This window comes from Lonchura striata, chromosome 7 (assembly GCF_046129695.1).
Source record: "Lonchura striata isolate bLonStr1 chromosome 7, bLonStr1.mat, whole genome shotgun sequence".
In the NCBI taxonomy this organism is placed as follows: domain Eukaryota; kingdom Metazoa; phylum Chordata; class Aves; order Passeriformes; family Estrildidae; genus Lonchura; species Lonchura striata.
Window position 1 is genome coordinate 34,485,085 of NC_134609.1, and position 17,611 is coordinate 34,502,695.

At 54.8% G+C, this 17,611-nt stretch overlaps 2 protein-coding genes across 3 annotated transcripts in view; one reads left to right on the forward strand and one right to left on the reverse strand.

The window, feature by feature from the left end:
• Positions 1-17,611, forward strand: part of CDH23 (cadherin related 23) — a 185,805-nt gene that overhangs the window by 137,827 nt on the left and 30,367 nt on the right. Inside the window, exons 26-37 of the mRNA XM_077784783.1 lie at positions 54-167; positions 1,224-1,372; positions 8,403-8,463; positions 9,321-9,469; positions 10,446-10,581; positions 10,767-11,155; positions 11,248-11,349; positions 11,865-11,867; positions 12,892-13,041; positions 13,743-13,871; positions 13,993-14,121; positions 15,709-15,936. Coding sequence (XP_077640909.1) covers positions 54-167; positions 1,224-1,372; positions 8,403-8,463; positions 9,321-9,469; positions 10,446-10,581; positions 10,767-11,155; positions 11,248-11,349; positions 11,865-11,867; positions 12,892-13,041; positions 13,743-13,871; positions 13,993-14,121; positions 15,709-15,936 — 1,739 coding nt within the window. The remainder of the gene's footprint in view (positions 1-53; positions 168-1,223; positions 1,373-8,402; positions 8,464-9,320; positions 9,470-10,445; positions 10,582-10,766; positions 11,156-11,247; positions 11,350-11,864; positions 11,868-12,891; positions 13,042-13,742; positions 13,872-13,992; positions 14,122-15,708; positions 15,937-17,611) is intronic.
• On the reverse strand, positions 3,014-6,229 carry C7H10orf105 (chromosome 7 C10orf105 homolog). 2 transcript variants are annotated; one of them, XM_021529107.2, is made up of 2 exons: positions 6,145-6,229; positions 3,014-3,440 (listed from the first exon to the last, which is right to left on the reverse strand). In XM_021529107.2, exon 2 carries the CDS (start codon positions 3,433-3,435, stop codon positions 3,037-3,039), a length of 399 nt encoding a protein of 132 aa, XP_021384782.2. In that variant the 5' UTR covers positions 3,436-3,440; positions 6,145-6,229; the 3' UTR covers positions 3,014-3,036. The 2 variants fall into 2 exon arrangements, with proteins under 2 accessions (XP_021384782.2, XP_031361015.2); XM_031505155.2 differs by lacking the exon at positions 6,145-6,229 and adding an exon at positions 5,049-5,139.

The following is a 17,611-nucleotide window of genomic DNA, read 5'->3' on the forward strand; positions in this document are numbered from 1 at the left end:
CCATCCCGACCCAACCCATTCCAAATTTCTGTTCTACTTGTGCTTTGCTGCAGGTGGGAACCAGGATGGCAAATTCAGCGTCGGCTTCAGGGACGGGGTGGTCAGGACAGTCGTGAGTCTGGACAGGGAGACCGTGGCATCCTACACACTGATCCTGGAGGCCATTGGTAAGGACTTCCCAGGGATCCCACTGCCACACAGCCACCTGTGGTGACCTTGCACATTTCAAGCTGCCTTGCAAGTTTGTCAGAGGGGCAGCAACCTCTGAGGTGCTCTCCCTTTCACCTAGGGAAGGCAGGTCCCCTGTTCCTGAGAGGTTCCACACTGGCCAGGGCAGCACTCTACTCAAAAATGCCAACGCCACAGCATCGTTCCCCTCCTGCCATGCCAGCCCTTGGCTCTGTGGCTGCTGATTAACCCTGAGCCACCTGGCACAGGCAGAGGGTCCATGTGCCCAACTCAGCTTGGCTGTCATCCCCAGAGCTTTATAATGATGTGCCTGTTCACAGAGGACTTGGATGTCCCTTTTGAAAGGAGAAGTAAGTGGTCTGGTCAGAAATGCTGGGGGCACAGCATTGCAGGTGCCACAGGGGCTGCAGCAGGGATGCTTCACTGCCTGGGCACACAGGACTGGATCCCAAAGGGCAAAGGGTGCCCTTCCCATGGGATCACACTGCCTGTGTTTTCCCAGATCCCACAGGCTCCCAGCTGGGTGGGTTTAGTGCTCCCTACAAATCAGGCACGTTGAAAAATCCAGCCCCAATGCCTGCTTCCCAGTGCCTCATTCTTCCTGGCAAATCCGAGAGCTGTGCTGCCATGTCCTTGTCTACTGAACATCAACCCATCCTGGTGCTCTTTGACTGTGAGCTGAGCTGCAGCTATGGAAGATTCATCAGGCTGTCTTCATCTCCCAAATCCCTGGCTCCAGCGGTCCCTTCACTTGGTGTATGGAATTGCAAATCCTCTCTAATGATCAGTTGCATTTCCAGCCTCACTGGGCTCCATGGCAGAGCTTGGGAGTGGTTTGACTTTTTCTTTCAAAACAGGAAGGGAAAAACAAAAACCAGAAACTCATGGTTCCACGTGGGATTTGAAAGCTGCAAAAAGATGAAATGTTTTAGTTTAGAAATCTCGATCCTGTTATTTGAGCAGCCACGGGCTGAGCACCACCTGTGCAAAGAGGAGGTGAGTGAACTCCCTCCCTCACCTTTCTGTCCCTACAGACAATGGCCCCGCGGGGAACCGGCGCACCGGGACTGCCACGGTGTACGTGACTGTGCTGGATGTCAACGACAACAGACCCATCTTCCTGCAGAGCAGCTATGAAGTCAGCGTCCCCGAGGACATCCCGCCTGCCAGCAGCATCGTGCAGGCACGTGGCCCTTCCCTGGGACCCTGGGGTGGGAGGTGGGAGGCCCCCACCAACTGTGCCTGACCAGGAGCTGCTGGAAGGCCAGGGCAGAGATTTTCTCTCCCTGTGTTTTCCCTCGGGCAGGGTGAGATGCGTTCTTGCTCATCCACTCCTCTGCCAGTCCAGGCTGTGCATGCCAGGGAGAAGGCAGCAAAGAAAAGGGAAAATTAAGAAACTCACCCCATTTCTGCAGGGGCTGAGAGGAGAAGAGCCAAGCCCTGTGCTGGCGAGGCCACTTTGGCTACATCCCTGCTTTCTCCCTCCTCCCAAGCAGAGCTCCCCATGGGAAGGGAGAAGAGTGCCTGCAAAGAGATGCTCGGAGAGGGGGGGAAACGCTCGGAGAGGGAGAAAAGCCTTTGGAGTTTGCTTTCAATTTTGTTCCTCTTTGAGGGAGCGGTGGGCAGAGCTGAATGGCTCAGTGAGCACGGAATGAATGCAGGCATTCACACAAGCTTCCACCACCCCTTCAAACCCAGGGCTCTTCTGGAGTGGGCACCAAAGGCTCTTTGCAGAGGGCCCTGGGAAGGCTCCTCCTGCCTTCAATACCTCTGCCGGCACCGGGAAAGGGACAGCTTTGTCCCTGGCTGTGGCAGGCAGGATGAGTCACCGGCAGAGAAGAAAGGAGCCTTTTGCCTCCTGCAACAAAGGTTTGCTGGGAGCCTGTGTCTGCTCCCAAGGGATCCTGTGGTTCCTCATCACCTGTTGTGCCATGGCATGGTGTACCTGATCTCTCTGGGATCAGGCATCAGTTTGCGATCCCAGGATGGAGCTGTGTCCCTGCACAGGAATCCTAAAATTGAGCCGATGTGGCAAACTGGAGGAAGGGAGGGAACTCGAGTCTGACTGGCAGCAAAGTGCCCTTTCTTAGAACCCACTTCCCAAAAGACGGGGATGCCCTTGGAAGTCCATGGCAAAGGAGAGGAAGTAATTGGGGGAAGTTGTTTTTCCACAGAATAGCATGGAAGAGAAACACAAATGAGCCATCACCCAGCTTTAGTTTAATTTACACCTTCAGTGTGAACCATTTGTACCGAAGGTCTCTCCTTTCAAATGCATCCCCATATCCCCAGGGCAGCAGGAGAGTTTCTGAATGTTTCCCCATCCCTTTCTCCCAAAACCAGGCAGAGCAGGGCCAGAGAGCAGGAATGGGAATGCACTGACCACAGCAACCCACAGCTCACTGCATGGAGGAGGGTGAGGGACCAGGCAGCACGTGGGGTCAAGAGCTTCCCTCACCTGCTCGGGGGGAAGCTTCCACTGAGGATTGCTTTCTGTGGAGCAGCTTTGCCCTGGGCTGCCTCTCTTCAGGTAGCCAGGGTGCTCCCACTCTCTTCCAGGCTGTTTGTTCAGGTGGAGCCCAACTTGCACAATGTGCTCCAAAAGAAATGAAGCAGCAGGATTTTTTTGGACCACCGGGTGGTAGCTGTGCGTGGGTGTAGCTTGGATGCCTCCACCTTCCCTGGCAGGAAGCCGTAACCTGGAAAGCATTTGGGAACCTGACGTTGCAAAATCTCCTGTCACCTCACAGAGCCACTGCCTGGAAATGAGTTTCTCAAAGGGTCTCAGGATACCAAGGAACGCTTGAGAAGTGAGCCAAAAGCTTGGAAAAGAGTAGCAGGGCAAGGTCACATTTTGGTGGACTCCATGATGTCCCAGTCCTGGCTGGCGGAGAAGCCTCTGGGACAGGCCAGCGGGCCCTGAGACAGCAGCTGGCTCCTCCTGAAGCTGCTGATGGAGCACCTCAGGGAGCCCAGGCGCTTCCAGAGCCTCAGCTGGGGCTGGCTGGCATCCACGGGGTGGTGGGGCAGGCACTCCCGGGGGCCGGAGAGGGACCGGCCCGGCGCCGCCACCTTGCAGAGGGTGACGAAGGTGAGGAGGGTGGCCAGGACCAGGAAGATGCAGACCAGCCCAACGATGATGAGCAGCCAGTCTGTCACCTCAGGGGATGTGGCACTGGGTGGCACTGGCTCCAGAAGGAGAGGTGGGGTCGGGGAGGTCCCATTGCCAGAGTCCTCTGTGCTCATCTTCCCTGCAAGGTGATACAGAGAAGTGGCACAGGCAATTACCACGTGGGAGCTGGACAGACAGCCACCCTCTGGTTAAACTGATGGATTCTTCATACCCAAGATTCTCCCAGCCATGTTCTCAGTGGCACAGGGGGACAGGAGGTGTCCATCAGCTTTGCCAGGAGGCAAAGCACAGAGGTGGGGTTTACACTTGCAAAGTACCACCCTGAAGTGAAGTGCAAAACCACCTGGCAAAGAAATCTACCACTATTTCTGCCACGGCCTCTGGGGGACACTTGCAGGGAGCACACACGCATTGCATGAAGATTTTCTGGAAGAGATAAATATCCATGTACTACGGAAAGCTCAAAATCCTCCCCCTAAGCTGCTGAGGTTTGGTTCTCCTCTGTTCCCCAGAAATGTGAGTTTGTTGAATTGGCTGTCATTTGGGGTTTTTGTCATTATTCTCCCAAAGAAATTGGACAGTTGTTTGAGCCTGTGCCCTGAAAAGTCCCCAATCAAGCTGTGGTATTGTACTAGCACTTTATTATTTTGCAGTGGTGAAGAGTAACACCCTCACCCTAACTCATGCCAAAAATCCTCGTGCAGGCATTTTGCTGACCTGCTTTCAGGCTCAGACATGTCACTGGTGATGCAAACCAGTTTCCCGAAGTGCTAGCAGTGACAGCTCTTACCCAACACCTGGTGGAGATGGTCCCCTCCCTTCTCCAGTGGGTCAGATCCTCCCAAAAGCATTTTGCAGCCACTTTTTTGCTCACGTGCACATCCCCAGCCCCAGCCAGGCTGTGCCAGAGGCTGGCATCTCTCCAGATGGAGATGAGAAGCCAAGGGCTGAGGAAATCCTGTTTGTGCCAACCCTCTGCAATGCTCCTGGTGCTCCAGCCTGTGTGCTGGAGGTAAAGCTTTATTATGCTGATTTTCCTGTGGAGATGTGGGAGAGCTGTCTCACTGGTCTGTGGCTGGGCAATCTCCTGCTAAACTGGGATTTGCATTGAGCCAATTTAAAACCAAGATCTTAGGAGGGGAAAGGCAGGGCTGCAGGGGCTGCCAGGGTCTCTGGGTCTGCTCTTGCAGCCACCATGCCAAAGTGACACAGGTGTGTGTAAGGCACAGCCAAACATTCACCATAAAACATTCCAAAAAGTGGAGAGCAGACATCAGTGGCATGGCTTTAATCACTAAGGGTGTATCAGCCTGCTCAGAGCTTGGGGGTCTTTGGGGAGATGGTGCTGTTTCCATGGGTCAGAGCCAGGTCTGTGCCTGGAAAATGGGAAATGCAAAAAACAAATGGGTCAGCATTTGAGAGGGTGAACCCCTGTGTGCATTGCAGGCAGTCCTAGACATGGAGCTCTGGTCACCTCCTCCGCAGTGATGTTTTTTCCTCTCTTCACCCCAAATGCAAATTTATCCTTAATTTTTTATCCTTAACCAGCCCCATCCCTTCCCCTCAGCTTTGGGAACAGAGCAGCAATCCCAAGAACCCCTGCTCCATGGCCAGGCTCCTCTGTGCTGCCCAGGGCAGGGGAGCCAGCAGGCAGGGCTGCAGCGTGTCCCCCACCACAGGCAGCCTGAACCAAGGTTTCCAGGGCTACCTTAAAGCTGGCATTTACCGACTGCACGCGGTGACCTTGCATTGTTCCTTGAGAGCCAGCCGAGGGGGTGTGGACAATCCCTTCAGGCTCTTTAATTCCTTCGGGTTGTTTTTGCTCCCTTGCTCATGGCTGCAGAGTTTGTCTTTTAAATTCACTTGACATTGTTCCATAGGAACCCATCAGGAGGGATCACACCGATGTTTCCCCAGGCTTTTTCAGTCACACCCTGGTTCTCCTCGCACCCAGCTCAGCTGGCAGAGCTTTCATGGCATTGCCCCTTCCCAGCATCACTGTCCCACCCAGGCTCCATATTCTTCACCCTGGTGGGTTAAAAGAGATTTTCCTGTCTTGGAAATCCTCCCCAGAGGTTCATCCCTGCCTGATCAGCTCCCGATCTGACACATCCCCATGAGCACTCGGGCTCCAGCATTGGCCGCGAGGCAGATGAGGATCAGAGGGGGAAAAAGAGACATTGCAAGAGGTAAAATGCCCCTGAGAAAGGCGGAATGGTAGAAAAAAAAAAAAAAAGAATTATTCTCGTGCAGCAGAGAGGGTTATTCTGCCCAGCGCCAGGCACTGCTCCCTGGCCTGGCCCAGCTGCCTAGCTCGGCAGTTTTTCCGTATGCTCTCCCTCCCTTTCCTCAAACTCCTGCAAAGAAAAGCCTGTTTTCAGGCACTGCCAGTGGCACAGCACCCATGAAAAACAGCTCTCATTCCCCTCCCCAGCTTGCTTAGCAACACTTTTCCTGGAGCTCCCCAACCTTTCCCAGTGCACTAAATCTTTCCACGGGCTCGCAGGAGGAGGTGATGCTGGGCAGTAGCAGCCCCGCGGCTGCCTGGGTCCCCCGGGCCCTGAGCGATGCTGCTCCCCACCAGCCTCGCTGATAATCGGCAGAGCCGCCTCCACAGGACCTTGCCCCTCTCCCATCGCCGGGAGAGACAGAGCAACGCGGCTGGGAAGGGAGGAGGGATGTGCGCCCGTGCCACCCCGAGCTCTGCATCCCCGCCCATCTCCAGCGCTCTCCCCAGGCCGAGGGCGGCAGCTCTGCAGCCGGGCTCCGGCTCAGCCCCGGGGTGACCTCAGGGGCTTTGCCGCGGGCTTTGGGCTCCCTACCTCTGGCTGTGCCGGCCGCTCTCCCGGCGCCTTGCCTCGCACCGCGCTCTGCCGCCTGCCAGCCCCCTCCTCCCTTCGCGAGGGTGGCACAGGGGCGCGGCCGGCTGGGGACAGCCTGGGCGAGCAAAGCCAAGGGGCCCCGAGCCCCTTCCCGAGCTTTGCCAGCTCTGTGGTGCCCCGGAGCTGCGTCCTGCCGGCCTGTGTCCCCTGCTGGGCTCCAGCCCCCTGGGATGCGTTTCCTCAGGATTTGTCCCTGGAGGATGACTAAATCGTGGGCTGAGCCCCCCGTGGTGGGCGGGCTGGCACCTGCCCTCCACATGCCTGCTCCCAGAAGATCGACTTTTTTCCCTTTCTTTTGTTGCCCCTTCTCATCCTCTTCTGACACCTTTCCCCCAGATGGGGCTGTGACAGGCTGGCTGTGCCTGCAGCCCACCCCGTAGCAGAGGGATAAATTAGGCTGGAGCTCAGCTTGGCTGCACCAGGTGCTTTCCACCTGCAGCAGAAAGAGCTTTTCTCCCTCTGCTTGCCCTGCAGTGCCATTGTTTTCCTGAGGCTGGGACAGTTTGTCAAAGTACCACTTCTCCTTTGGGACCTCAGCAGGTCAAACCAGCAGCAGCCAAGCTTTCCTCAGGCTGCGGGTTGGCAGGAGCACGCCCTGCTTTAGTGCAAACTCCCGATTTTTAATAAAAAACAAATGACCCGTATCACCTAGTTTATGTACCAGAGCTTCAGGCTTGGGTGAGCTGGGAAGAGGATGGCCCAAGGACTGTTTGCAAGGTGCAGTTGGCTCATCCTGAAATGCCCTCTCCTGGGCACAGTGGGGCAAGGAATGGCACCAAAAGCTGAAAGGTTTTGCCTCCCATCCCTTTGTTTTCCTGCTCTGGCTACATGATAGCTTTTCCCTGTGCCGTGCCAAGGCAGCTGGTCTGCCTGGGCATCGCTTGCCTGCTGTTGTGGGGCCCGTGCACCCCATGGGAGAGGAGACAGCCCAGCTCTGCCTCAGGAGCCCAGCAGGTGAAAGAGCTGGTCTGGGAGGGAGAACTCCCTGCTGAGAAAGGAAGCTCTTGGTGGAACGTGGAATAAGCCACAAGCAAGAGATAAACTGGTCTGGGACAGAGGAAAAGAGCATGTGTGGGCACAGGGATGAGAAATCCAGATAGAGGTCAGTATTTTCCAAGTTTTCTGCTGATGCTGGGGGGCTTGGTGGAAAGGAGCAAGAGCAGTTCAAGGTACCCCAAAACCACATTTCAGAGGAGCATCTTTGATTCCTGTGAGTGTTGTGTGGGGATGGGGGTCAATTCCCTCACTGTTCCCACTGCACGTGCATCCTTTGCAGCAACCTTTCCTCTTCCCTACATAAATCTGGGTACAAAACTTCCCAGGAAAAAGGAACTGCTGGGTGGTATTGTAGGAAGACGCCTTGCAGAGGGAAGCAGGGAGAGAATAAAGGCTCAGGCATTCCTGGCATCCTCACCCTGGTGATTTGTGAGCAGCCATGCTGCGGTCGAGCTTTGGTTGCTTTGTGGGGAGTGGGTTTTTCCAAGAGAAGATGCAAGGGCCCAGTGCCAGCTAGACTGGAAGCTCTGCTGGTCACTGCCAGGTCCTGCTTCCCAGCTGCAGACTGCTGGCTGGGGTTTAGGGAAAGCACTGCAGTCTGGTTCAGTGACACCAGAGGGGACCCGTGCCTTGGTTTTCCCAGGGCGGATGGCAGACTCGGTCTGTGCCAGGACTGTGCAGTGCATCAGAGCCTAGGGCTGCTCCCACTCCTGCTCAGGGGCTCACAAGAATGCTCTGGGCTGGTTGCATTCACAATTCCTTTGGCAGTTTTTCCAAGTGCTGCTGCTTGGGTGACTCACCAGGATGCCATGGGCTTGCTGCCCACCAGGCATGGGAGCAGCTCCCCCTGCCCAGCACGAATCATCCCAGCAAGGCTCCATCCCTGGCGGCAGCACCACTGGGACAAGCATTGGAAGGCAGGGCAGGATTGATGGAGGCATCTCCTCCAGCACACAGACCTGTGGGATCTGTGGTGTGGTCCTGAGGCTCAGCTCCCACCTGAATCCAGCAGCCAAGGGCTCCTGAGCCCACTGTCCCTGCTGTCCAGTGACAAGGGCAGGGCAACTTACTTGGCTTTGTATCTGGTAAGCTCCCCCGCTCAGGTGGAGGAGAAGGATGTCCAGCTTTGGCAGGGTAGGAGGACTCGTCCTAATCTGGAATTCTCTGCCTTTGACCTCTACTCCTCTGCTTTTCTCATGAAGGTGAAAGCCACCGATGCAGACGAAGGCATTAACGGGAGAGTGTGGTACAGGATTGTCAAGGGTAAGTCCAGTGCCCCTTCGTGCATCAGGGAGTTTGTCCCAGTCTCTGCCCAGCCTCAGGAGGTTGAGCTCGCCATCCTTTTGCACTTTGGAACCCATGGAACCATTTCTCCCAGCCCTATGCAAAATTCAGCTCTAGGGCTCATTTCTGGGGAGTGATTTGTCATGGATAGACTGCTAGATAGAATCCTAACATCACAGAATGGTTTGAGTTGGAAGGGATATTAAAGTTCACCTCATTCCAACCCCCTGCCATGGGCAGGGACACCTTCCACTACCCCAGCATGCTCCATGGCCTTGGATACCTCCAGGGATGGAGCAGCCTCTGGGCAACTCCTCTGGGCACCCTGTGCCAGGGCCTCACCTCCCTCACAGGGAAGAATTTCATTCCAATATCCCATCTATCCCTGCCCTCTTTCAGTCTAAAGCCATTCCCACTGGTCCTGTCACTCCAGGCCCTTGTCCCAGGTCCCTCTCCAGCGCTCTTGGAGCCCCTGTAGGCACTGGAAGGGGCTCAGGGTCTCCCCAGAGCCTTCTCTCTTCTCCAAGTTGAACTTCCCTCCCAGCCTGGATCCAGAGCAGAGCTGCTCCAGCCCTCCGAATATCTTTGTGACCTCCTGTGGGCTCACTCCAACACATCCACATTTTTCTGATTTGTTGAGATTCTGTAGCTCCTCCTGACCTGATCCAGGGCCAAACACTGATGTAGCTGAATCTGATGTAGCCAGAGGAGATGGGGCTGAAGTTTTGCTCAATAATCTCCCTCCAAAAGAGCCTCCCCAGAGAGGGCTCAGTGTGTCAGCAGGATGGGTGTGGAGGCAGTGGGCAACATCCCTCTCGTTTTTTCCCCATTTCCAGGAAATGAGTACAACCACTTCCGCATCAATCCCAGCACGGGGCTGGTGATGCGAGGTGTGCGGCACCTGGACAGGGAGCAGAACTCCTCCCACGTGCTGGAGGTGGAGGCCTACAACACGGAGCAGGGGCCCATGAGGAGCTCCGTGCGGGTAAGGACCTCGCAGCCCCCGCGGGCTGAATGGCAGAGCCGCTCGCGCAAAGCGTTCGCGATGTTGGTCCTTTCCAGGGCTTGCAGTTGTACAGGAAATCAGAAAGATCTGGCATGGAAAGTCTCTGGGGACTGCTCATGGGTAGAGAAGAGCTTGTTGGTGGGGGCTTTGTTTAATTTTTCCTTTTTCCTGTGATGTTTCGGTGCCGTTAGGCTGCAGAGTGCAGCAGTCACTCAGAGGGAGTCCTGCTCGCTCAGTAAGATGCAGCTCTGCTGCTGGGAAGAAAAGCTGAGCCTCAGCCTGTTGAAAACCATGTGTCCTGGCCAGGCACTATTTAAATAATCCAGGAGCCAGTGGTGGCAGTCTTCAGCTGCGGCACAGCAGCTTCCCACGGTTCCCACAAATCCAGCCCTCCAGCTGCATCTATTCTTAGACCTGTGGTGGGGTGGGCTCTGGCTGAGTGTGAAGTGCCCCCGGCACCAGCAGCAAGCAGAAAACCAGGAGAAGGAAATGTGTTCCCTGGGGAAACAGCACTGAACTTGGAGCAAAAAATTTCCCACCGAGTGTCCAACGTTTCTGTGCTGCGAGGTCTCCAGGGGTTTGATCACGGGATCCCAGAGGATGGAGGAATTAATGTACCCAGTGCACCTTCCCCCCAGCAGGGAAAGACTGACTCACTCTGACCCACAGGGCTTGTTTAAATCTCTGATGTTAAGCCCCTTGTGTTCACTCTCCATCACGTGGTGTTTGAAGAAGAGGTTGTCACAGGGTCATGGAATGGGTTGAGTTGGAAGGAACCTTAAATCTCCCCTAGTTCCAACCCCCCTGCCATTGTCAAGCACACCTCCACTAGCCCAGGTGCTCCGAGCCCTGTCCAGCCTGGCTCTGAACACTGAAATGTTTCTCCACGAGCACCATGAAGGGTTTGTTTCCCAAGCTCGCCCGGTTCACGCATGGTTTCTCCGGGGCTTCCCAGGTGATCGTGTACGTGGAGGACGTCAACGACGAGGTGCCGGTGTTCACCCAGCGCCAGTACAACCGCCTGGGGCTGCGGGAGACGGCGGGAATTGGGACCTCGGTGGCGGTGGTCCGGGCCACCGACCGAGACACAGGTGGGAAGGGCAGGGAGGGAAGAGCCCAGTGTGGGGGAGGGCGGTGAGATCGGCCACCGCACAGATCCCGGCTTGGCTGGGCTGAAATCCCACGGGATGGGCTCTGCTGCGGGGAGGTATCAGCAGGGGCTGCCTCTTCGGGGTGCTTGGTCCAGCCAGCACCACGGTTCCTGCTTCCTCCCCAGGGAACGGGGGTCTGGTGAGCTACAAAATCGTGTCGGGCGCAGAAGGGAAGTTCGAGATCGACGAGAGCACAGGCCTCATCACAACCATAGAGTACCTGGACTACGAGACCAAAACCAGCTACCTGATGAATGTCTCTGCCACGGACCAAGCGCCCCCCAACAACCAGGGCTTCTGCAGCGTGTACGTCAGCCTGCTGAACGAGCTGGACGAGGCCGTGCAGTTCTCCAACAGCAGCTACGAGGCCGTGATCATGGAGAACATCCCCCTGGGCTCCGAGGTGCTCCGCGTCCAGGCTCGCTCCATCGACAACCTCAACCAGATCACCTACAAGTTCGACCCCAACACCAACCCCCAAGCGCTCTCCCTCTTCAAAATCAATGGGATCACGGTAAGCAGCCACGGCGTGGACCCTCCTGGCTTCTTTGGACACTGTGAGCTTTGGTTTTGGTGGCCAGCACAGCTGTTGCTCATGCTTGGCAGGGTGTGATCACGGTGAAAGGCCAGGTGGACCGAGAGAAAGGGGATTTCTACACCTTGACAGTGGTGGCTGATGATGGAGGACCAAAGATTGACTCCACGGTGGTGAGTAGCTTCTCCCAGTTTCCCCACCATCCACTGTCATCTCCATCTCCCAGGACAGCCTGTCCTAGCGGAGCTTTCTGCTCCAGCTTCCAGGAGGGTCCAGAAACCCTGTTTTGGGGGCAAACCTGCTAAAACAGTTTTGAAGGAGGTAAATTTAGGGGCCTTGAAATACTCCACAGTGGTTTGTGTTTCAGAGGGTTGTATTTAGCAGTTTCACAGGCAGCTGGGCTGGGGTTGATTTGCATTTCTCTGCTGGGTGCAGGGCCAGCCCATGGGTGCCAATGGCTCTGCTCTCTGTACTGAACCTCTCCCAGGATCAGGGGCAGATATGCCAACCTTAGCTAGAAAAAAACAAAGAGATGTCCCAATCCTGGAGCCTCCAAATGGCTGCAGAGGGGCACCCATGACCCCAGATACTGCTGTGGTAGGATGCAGGGTTAACCCACACTTCCTCATCCCTCACTAACTCCTCATTGTTTGTGTTCTCTGTTTCTCCCTCTGCTTTCCTCCAACAGAAGGTAAGCGTGTTCATCGTGCTGGGGACCAGAATCCCTCCCAAGGTCCACACTGAGGGACTGGGGTGGAGCTCTCCAGCCTTGTGCCACCAGCACCAGCCTCCCTGCCACCCCCAGGACGTGGGGCAGCCCTGTGAGGCTCTGCTGCTGCCGAGCAGAATCCCGGCTCCCCGATCCGGCACTCGGGACAGCAGCTGCCGGATCTGCCGCAGGGACTGAATGAGCTCTCCCTGCTCCTGGCTCTCGGTTTTGAATTCAGCAGCAACAATAACTGAATCACCCCAGGGCGCAGAGCTCTCTCCCCAGCTTCCTCCCGGGATGTTGTTGCATTCAGGCTGGCCGCACCTGGGAGCTTGGGGCACCCATAAATAAATCCCCGGGAACAGAAAGGTGCTTCCTCTCTCATTTCTGTGTTGCCCTGAAGCACTTTAATTACAAACTCGATGAGAGCATTTCCTCTGCCCAATTGTGTCCAAGGTGTCAGGTCCCCTTCAAGCATCATGTGCCTTTTTCCAGGAGGGAGCTCAGGTCTCCTCCACACCCAGCTTGCCCTCGTTGAGTTAAAGACACTCAGCTCTGCCTTCTTTGTGCCCACCGAGCAAATCCTACCTGACCCTGCTGCTGTGAGCATGGATGAAATCACTGCTAATGAAAAGTTTAGTAGGAAAGGGTCACCCTGCAGCAGCCTGAGCTGCTCTGTGCCTGGCTATTTGGAGGATAAAAACCAGAGGATGTTCCACTAAAAAATACGCTGCTTGAAAGCTGCAGCAGCCTTCCAACTGTTTTTACAGCCTCCAAGTGTCCCTCCTTCCCCTCATCCTCCTCCTCTTTCGCTGGCAAGGATGTAACTTCAGCTCCTGGGCTCAAACAGCTGCATCATTCCCAGTGGGGATGGGTGACACACTGTTGGCACCTCACAGGGGTGTGGTGTATCAGTGGTGTGCCAGGGTGTCAGGGTGGCTGTCATTGCCAGCTGGGCAGAGCTCTGGCTCCTGTCCATGCCCTGAGTGCCATGCCCCCCTCACAGGTGACCATCACCATCCTGGACGAGAACGACAACAGCCCCCAGTTTGACATCACCTCTGACTCGTCTGTCAGCGTGGCCGAGGACAGTGCCGTGGGCAAGAGGGTGGCCCTGGTGCTGGCCCGAGATCCAGATGCAGGCAAGAATGGCCAGGTAGGTAGGGAGACATTTGGATGATGCTCTCAGACACGTGGTGTGATTCCTGGGGTTTTCCTGGGCAGGACCAGGAGCTGGATTCAATTACCCGTGTGGGTCTCTTTGAGGCTGTGTGTAGTGTTTCACTGACACACAGATCCCCCTGCCAGCATCCTCCCAACCCTTCCCTGTGTCCCTGTGAGAGCAAACTCTGGTCATTAATGCCAGTGGTTTTGGGGGGGTTGTGCAGTCAGTACCAAGAGTCCCCAGGCAAGGCAGCAGGAGAGGTAAAGCATCATCCTTGGGCTCTCTGGGGCAAAGAGCTCTGTGGGAAAAGTGTCCAAAGGAGCCCTGCAATCTGAAAAGCAGCTGTGGCCTCTCCTGCCGTGGGGGCCAGCAGCAAAGTCCTTGGCAGGCTGAGCAGGAAGCTCTCTGACATTTGTTATTTTCATTACCCTGCAAACGATCATTAATGAGATCCCATCACCTGTAGTAACAGAAATTGCTGGCAGCATGGGAGCTGCTGGGGGGTCGGCCCCATTTGCTTTGGGGTGCTGCAATAAGCCAGCACACCTGTGGATCCCACTACATTGGAGCTTTTTGAAAGCTGACACATGTTGGGAGACATGCTGGATTTATTTTTCTAGGGTCTCCTTTCCCTTCTTCCTCCTCAGCATCACTCTGCCTGCCCTGGTTTCCTTTCTCTCTGATGCTTCCAGGTGACTTTCTCGCTGACGTCGGGAAATATCGGCCGGGCTTTTGAGATCCGTACCACCAACAGCACCTATGGTGAGGTGTTTGTGGCACGGCCGCTGGACCGGGAGCTGCTGGATCACTACACCTTACGGGTCAGCACCAAATCTCCCCCCTCACCCCCTGAGTTTCTGCTTTGAGCGCCAAGGCTGTTTGCTAGGAGCTGTGAGCTTCAAAATAGCACTTTATCCCTCAAAAATCCACCCCCGACCACAGATCCAAGCGTCGGATGGCGGCGTTCCCCCGCGGAGGAAGGAGCATGTTCTACGAGTGAACATCCTTGATGTCAACGACAACCCCCCTGTCATCGACAGCCCCTTCGGCTACAACGTGAGCGTGAGCGAGGTGAGTGCCCAGCTCCTCTCCCTCCATCCTCCCAGGGTCAGGTCTGGCCACAAGGCAGGTGGGGACAGGAGAGTGTCCCTTTGATTTATGAAATAATGGATACTCATCTAGTACCGATATAGTTAGAAAGTGTGTGTTTATTCGACGCCGGGCAGCGTTCGGGATAGCTCCCGAATACACACCGCACCTTCCAGTTGATTGCAGAGCCTTTTTATCCATACAAGTATTGAATACCCAAAATACAAATACATATTCATCATTCTGGTACATCCCATTCCCCGCTTCATATGCTCATCACTCCAAAAGCTGTTAAGCATGCCTAGTTTGTTCCTTGAAATGGGTCGGTGGTTCCTTTCATGGGGAGGGGTCCCAAAATGAGGAAGTAAATGAAGTCTTCCTCCTTCTGACCTTTCTACCTTTTCAATGCAAATGTGACAAATGAACTCTTGGTAGAACTCCCATTCCTTGTCTTCAATTGGTTTCAGAACAGAGGAGGCCCACAATTGTCTTATGTTCCTAAAAGCTATTTGTCAGTTTATATTCTTCATTATAAACCCAGCTAACTCAACATTGTGCTGACAAGCAATCAATTATTAGTTAACTACTAACTCCTAACTTCATCAAGGGCTACTCATTTATTATTATTATTTTAATTAACTCTAGTAAGGCTTATTTCTAACTAAAATCTTAGCTCCTCTAAAATCTCTAAATTCCTTAAAATTTACGTTTCACCTTGAAACATCACCTTGGGTCATTTAAGCATTAGCTACCCCCTGCAAACCTCACCTTGGGTCATTTAAGGATCGGTGACCCCTTGCCACCTTCACCTTGGGTGATGTAAGAGTTGGTGACCCCTTGAAAGCCCTCACTGGTGATGTACTCCTTATTTTGGGCTAGGAAATAGCTCTACAAGCAACTTAAGCCTGTGAGGCTGCAGGGAGCAGCCGGAAGGAGAAGTGGCTACACACCCATGGAAATGCCACCTAAGTGACACAAGAGATGGTGCGGTGCAGAATAAGAACAGCTTTCAGGAAGCAGCTTAGCAAGGGCTAGATAATTAAGCAATAAAACACAATCAGGCATGAAAAAGACAACTTATTTCCTGACAGTTTAATTCCTGGACTGAGGCAGGGGGTGATTCTCAATTTGGTGATGAAAAATGAAATATGAGTAATAGCCAGTGCCACTTAGCTGTGAGGAACTGCTGCTCATGATTTATAGCTTGGCATTAAGGATATTGCCCTGTTAAGGTTTTCTTATCTATTTAATACTTGTTCAGAGCAGGCTGAAGAACAGAATTTCTGTTTTGATTTTCCCCATAATGGGACTATCCAAAAATAATTAGCTGAGCTCTGGATCCATTACACGGCCTTCACCTTTGCACACACTGTGGGTTTTATGCTCTCCCAGGCTGTGCCAGCCTAGATAAGACCTAATGTGCAGCTTTCTGCTGAGCTGCCGGGTGTTGGGGCAGCGAGTTTGGAGCCTCAAGCTCATCAGTGCCCTCTCTGTATTAGAATGACATTATTAATTAGGTATTTTATACGTGATGGGGGCTCGTGGGATTTACGTCGCGTATCTCTGCAGAACGTTGGCGGTGGCACGGCGGTGGCCCAGGTACGCGCCACCGACCGGGACGTCGGCCTCAACAGTGTCCTCTCCTACTACATCACCCGTGGCAACGAGGACCTGACCTTCCGTATGGACCGTGTCACCGGTGAGATCGCCACCCGGCCCTCCCCGCCCGACCGCGAGCGCCAGAGCTTCTACAGCCTCGTGGTCACCGTGGAGGACGAGGGCAACCCCTCGCTGTCGGTGAGCCGCCAAAATGGGCCTTTCGGGGCAAGGGTGGGGCTGGGCAGCACTGTGGGAGCGAGCTTGGCACTGAGTGTGGGATGTGAAAGGGGAGAAAAGGTACCAGGTGTGATGTTTTGGGGACTCAGGGTCCAAACCTGCTGTGAACAGATTTGGTTCAGAGTCTCCTTCAATGCCTGGTCGTGCAGGACCCTCCCTCACAGTTGTTCAGCAGGCCTCATCCCCCATCTCCAAATGAAAAAAAAAGGAGCATCCCTATGGGGAGGTGTGCTGGCTGCTCCTGCCCTGCTCACAGGCTGGGTTTGGAAGGGCTCCAGACATTGCCCACCTGTCTCAGCACTGGGAGTGGCCGGTGCAGCAGCTCAACCACATTCACCATTGATCGTCTGCTGTGGTCCTTGTGACAAAGGCCTGGAGTGCCAGGACAAGGGGGAATGGCTTCAGACTGAGAGGGGGTTGATATGAGACCCCACCCATCATCCCATGGTCTAGGGAAGAGACTGTTTTGCTTGGGTTATTGTTTGTGCCTCTGAGGATGACTCAAAAAGTCAAAAGAGCAAATACCATGTGGGCCATTTTCCAGCTCTGAGTCCCTTCTAACCCCATGTTTCTGTAGAAAGGTTCCTTAGCACCCACGTGCACAAATGATGAGATGAGCTGATGCCTTATGTGACACTCTGCCATCCTTCCTGTCCCCCACCTCCACCTGCTATCTCTCACCATCTCTGTGCTCTGCCTACAGAGCTCTGTCTGCAAAGCCCTGCTCTACATTTTGATCAAACAGGTCGCAGCCAGCAGTGCAAACTGTGGCTGTGATTCTCACTTCAGGCTTTGCACTCTCAGCTCCTCCCTCCCGGTTGGTTCACACTCCAGCTTCTGCATCACCATCTTTTCCATTAGTTGTACTGTCACTGAGGTTTAAACCTAGCTAAGTCTCTTCCCCAGCATGAGAGAAGGCTGTGCTGTGGCTGCACTGCAGGATGCCACCAGCTCCTCCTTGTCCCCACCGCTGTGGGAGCAGGCGCTGATCCTGGTGTGCCGAGGAATGCCGTGTGCTGAGCTGGCAAATCCCGTTGCCCTGGCAATGCCCACTTCCCTTCCCAGTGCCAGCAGGGACGAGTGGCACAGCTTATCACTCCACACCGCCCAGGCAGTGTCCCAGCAGCCCTGCCCGTCCCCACAGGCTCTGCCGTGTGCCCACCATGTCACGAGCACACGTCATGCCAGCAGCAGCAGCAATCCGAATCCCAGCCACACAAAGTGCCCAGTGACCCAATTCCTGAGCGGAGAGAGGAGTTTGGGCCCTTTTCAGAGCTCGAGGAGGACACTCAGGTCTTGTGAAAGGCTGTCGGGCGTGTTGCTGGGTGCCTGCTGGCCTCATGCCTGGCTGGGGAAACGACGTCGGTCAGGGGCTTGCTGCCTGCCAGGAACTGGCCTTGCACAAGGAGCTTCAGCCTGATGCAACAATGCACAAAAGGGGGTGATTGTTTCTAGTTTGTACATCCATCCATGGGTTTCAAGGTTTGGCCTTCTCTGTGTGGGAGAGGCAGAGGAGACAGAGTTGAGAGAGGACTAGGAAGTCCTCACTTAGAAGTGGTGATCTGGGATGCCCAGGACAGCAAGGGAGCAGGGAAGGCTAGCCAAGAGGAATCTCTTGAGAGCTGGAAATGTGGGA

Coding starts and splice junctions, on each gene's coding strand:
- C7H10orf105 (XM_021529107.2), bottom strand. CDS start 3,435: ATGAGCACAGAGGACTCTGGCAATGGGACCTCCCCGACCCCACCTCTC.